Raw genomic sequence first — 4,296 nt, 5'->3', positions numbered from 1 at the left:
GATAGATGGATGGATAGATAGATGGATGGATAGATAGATGGATGGATAGATAGATGGATGGATAGATAGATGGATGGATAGATAGATGGATGGATAGATAGATAGATAGATAGATAGATAGATAGATAGATAGATAGATAGATAGATAAGGCCGAGTCATTTCATTTCCTAGCAACCCATGATGGCTGAAATATGATTGGCTAAAAAGCTCATGTATATGCGACTGGAAGCAGCAACACCAAGCGAACAACTATGAAATGATGAGGACAGAGTCTCTATCTGAAACCTAGGTCACCGTCGATGACTATGTTATATTGCCATGTGTGTTGTGCACAGAAAATGACAGGTATCCTGCACTACATTAGATCTTTATTTGAACATGTGTCTATTTTACACCTACAGGCTGGAAACCACACATTTAACAGAGCGAAGTTGATGAATGTGGGTTTTCGGGAGGCCATGAAGAAGGAAGACTGGGACTGTCTCATCTTCCACGATGTGGACCTTATTCCAGAAGATGACCGAAACTCATACACCTGTGACTCAAATCCTAAGCATGCAGCCATTGCCATGGACAAGTTTGGCTATGGGTAAATGTATTAACCTGCCTGTAAATGAATAGTTCTCTCTGCAAACATATTCCATCATCATTTCTTAACTTGTGTAATTTTTGTGATTACAGACTTCCATACAGTATGTATTTCGGAGGAGTAATAGCTTTGACACCATTGCACTACCTCAAAATGAATGGTTTTCCCAACAACTATTGGGGTTGGGGAGGGGAGGATGATGATATTGCATTCAGGTAAGAGTCTATCAAGAACCAAAGTTAAATTCCAATTTTAAGTCTTATTGGCGCTTGTAAATGCGTTCTATGTCTATGTCAAAGAACATCCTACATTTAGTTATTCAACTACATAAAAAACAATGTAAAATGAAATCTATCCGGATTTCCCCTGGAACCAAAATCCAGCCAACTACTAACGTGAGCTACTGCACGGACCTGCTCTATTCAGACCTGCTCTATTTAGAGGTTCATCTGATGAGTCTGCAATAGTTAGATGTCTCAGTATTGGACAGTTGTGAACAACTTTGTCATATTCTGTGGGTGAAAACCACCTGCAGCGCCATCATACAAAGACCAGGAACTGGAACCTATGACACCAATTTCTATCCCGGAGGTCAGTGTGGACATTGTAGAAGACTACAATTATTTGGATAGTGGGGTCAGAGAGACACAGACACGGGATCACATTCATCAATAGACATGTTCCAACAAATGCACCACAAAGTGCCGCAGGAACTCATTCCGCCCTTGAGCTGTCAGGCTCTTCCTTCTGCGTACACTGAGTAAATGTCTTGGTGCTGTATATACATGTTATTACCATTTACTTATTTGCTTTCAAGCTGCCCTTACTTCTTTTCTTTACAATATTTTTCTATTATATTTATATATTTATTATTAAGTTATCCTCAGTGTTTAATTCTTGAACGTACTCATTGTTCTCTCTTATCACACTCCCATTCCAATCTAAATTTAAGTTTTTTCCACATCTGTCGCTCTTTATCCAACCAGTACAAATTCTTCTTTTTCTTTCCAACTCCCACCTTTCACACAATTTTTCAGCTCATGCCTGCCTCTACCGCTTCAATCCACCACCGTTTCCTTCATGTTTTCTGACCTAATGGAACGGCGACTACCTTCCTACCCATTTGCTTCAATACACCAGCGATCTCTCAGTCCTTACAAGGGCATGTCTAAACTCTTGAATGAAACCTGCGCAAATGCCTTCTTCTTTTTTTACATAATGTTACTCTCAGCTTCTTTGCCACCCTGCGTTCTGTTACCTCTTTGCAATCGTCTATTTCCCTTAGGTGACATATTCTTATGGTAATGGTCCAAGTAATTCTCATCCCTTTTGTCATAACCCTAATCAGCAGTCTATTTCCAACTTGAACAGTATATCTACCCAGCAACACTCAAAGCCTTTTACCTTTATGATTAGTTCCTTGCATCTAGCTTGGCCCAGATTACTATTGCAGCTTGTCCTCACTAAACGACCTTTTTGTTTAATGAGGACAATCAGCTTTCCCTCACAATGTCTGGAAAACTACAAATGAAGACTACAACTTATTCTGCTGGATCTGTTATAAAGAAGCAACGGAAAGCCATCAATCTAGAAATAAAAATGAAAATAATGAAGATTATGAGGGAGGTCCAAGTGATTGCTAACAGTTATGGCTTCTCCCGTTCGACATCCTCAACCACGGTTAAGGACAAAACAAAGTAAAAGAAATGGCAAATTTTGTCCGTCCGAGGTTTTGTTTAACCACGAAATCGCCTTACGACAGGGTCTTCTGAACGTAATCCCTTGCATCTAGTTTGAGCCAGAATATTATACTCTCTCGTAACTGACAGCCAACTTGTGTTTCATAAGCATTTTTGCATCAAGTAAAAAAGCACAAGGTGTTAACTGATGGATTATTAGAGCACAAATCATAAAGATGTGGATTCTTTTCAATGTAAATATATTTATGATAAGCAAGCAACAATAAGACTATATATAATATTGAGATTGTGTAAACTACTACTTTTACAAAGATATATGTGTTCCTTGTTTTTAAGGGTGCTTTTAACGGGAATGAAAGTTGTTCGCCCAAAACTGCAGGTGGGACGTTACAAGATGATAAGACATACGTTGGACCAAGGAAATGCTATAAACCAAAATAGGTAAGGGTTGGTAATATGTTGAAATGTATTTAACGTGGGGAAAAAAAATGTCAACTAAGGATGAGATGGAATGTAACTTGGATTGTTATGATTTCCCTGATTTATATTTAAAGGTTTGAGATGCTGAGCAAAGCAAGACAGACCTGGAGGTTAGATGGAATGAACACGGTTGAATATGAACTCATCACACAGCAATACATGCCTTTGTATACCAACATCACTGTCAACATTGGTACTCAGGATGGTCTACATTCACATCTTTCAGCAGTAAAGAAATAAAGCCTCTACCTTCCAAAGAGCAAATTTCTATTCTCAACTGAGTATTGTGTGATAACGGTTCAAATTTAGCACAAACCTTACCAGCATGTCATTGTTTGGAACAGGTGACTGGTGAGTCATGGAAGTATAAACTCTCTTACCACGAATTGTACATATATACCCACATACAGTGGAACCTCGAGATTTGTGCACCTCAAGATACAAGTATTTTGAGATCTTGCTTCGAGATACAGCAATAATCACTATATTGTTTTCCATTTAATATTATTATATTTCTATTTGACATAATATTCTATACTATACACAGACTCTTGTATATATGTGTGTATATACTCACCCACATGCATATGTGGGTATATATATGTATATATATGTATGTGTATATATAATATATATGTGTATTTTTATGTGTATATATACTGTACATTTGTGTATGTATACATATTTATAAATATCAATAACCATCAACAATAATCATCTATTAACTCTTTACTACTACTACTGCTATTACAACTATTTGCTAACTAACCCACTACTAACCCACTAAACAATTAATCCAATCTACTTATATTTACATATACTAATACATCTATCTAAACTGAATTCCGCGCCGACATCTGGGAACTACACAATCTTTAGTTCATAAAAAAAGAAGAAGAGTTATGTTTGTGGCTAGTAAAGTAAAAATTAGTCGCAAAAAATCCTGCCCATTTTTTATAACGTGGCATTTTATACAGAACTAGCGTCTTCAGGGCGCAATAAGACTTTGGTCATCTAGCAGTGCCGAAAAAGAGGAAACTCACCAAAACCGAGTAAAAAAAACGAACTTTTCAGGACATAAACAATGCTATATGCACATAGCCTCTGTGAAGCACGGTGGAATACGTACAAGAAGAGTCTACAACGGTGGCTCGGGTTGAGGAGTTAGTGTCGATACGTAGGTGAAAACGACAAACATTGCCAGGATTTGGAGTTTGAAAGCAGTCCCCAAAAACGTTGCTTTCCATCCCACATGCCAGAGTGGAATTGCAAAAGTGAAAAGACGTCTTGAGCGTGAGAGAGAGGGGGGGTGGGGGTACGGAAGACCGCTCAAGAAGTGAGGCCATCCCATCAACATCGAGCAGGACGACTCAGAGTCCGACAAAGAAACTTAGACCCATGTCAGGCCTGCCCATCGTGAGCTCTGGCCCCGTCCTTCTAGCTCTGTGCATGATATACAAGAAAAAGGCAAATACTTTGTAACGCAGACCTTGTCACCCAAGGTGTCCTTGGATGACAGTAAGGCG

At 38.5% G+C, this 4,296-nt stretch overlaps 1 protein-coding gene across 1 annotated transcript in view; it reads left to right on the top strand.

Moving 5' to 3' along the window:
* LOC103388849 (beta-1,4-galactosyltransferase 3) overlaps window positions 1–3,336 on the top strand; it is a 9,074-nt gene extending 5,738 nt beyond the window's left edge. Inside the window, exons 3-6 of the mRNA XM_008324048.3 lie at window positions 403–590; window positions 683–805; window positions 2,627–2,731; window positions 2,845–3,336. Of these exons, the coding sequence (XP_008322270.1) occupies window positions 403–590; window positions 683–805; window positions 2,627–2,731; window positions 2,845–3,010 (582 nt within the window). The 3' untranslated portion in view covers window positions 3,011–3,336. The remainder of the gene's footprint in view (window positions 1–402; window positions 591–682; window positions 806–2,626; window positions 2,732–2,844) is intronic.
* Window positions 3,337–4,296: the final 960 nt, after the last annotated feature.

This window comes from Cynoglossus semilaevis, chromosome 13, assembly GCF_000523025.1.
Source record: "Cynoglossus semilaevis isolate Cse_v1.0 chromosome 13, Cse_v1.0, whole genome shotgun sequence".
Classification (NCBI taxonomy): Eukaryota; Metazoa; Chordata; class Actinopteri; order Pleuronectiformes; family Cynoglossidae; genus Cynoglossus; species Cynoglossus semilaevis.
The sequence above is the reverse complement of the archived record's forward strand: the minus strand, read 5'-3'. Positions and strand labels throughout refer to the sequence as shown.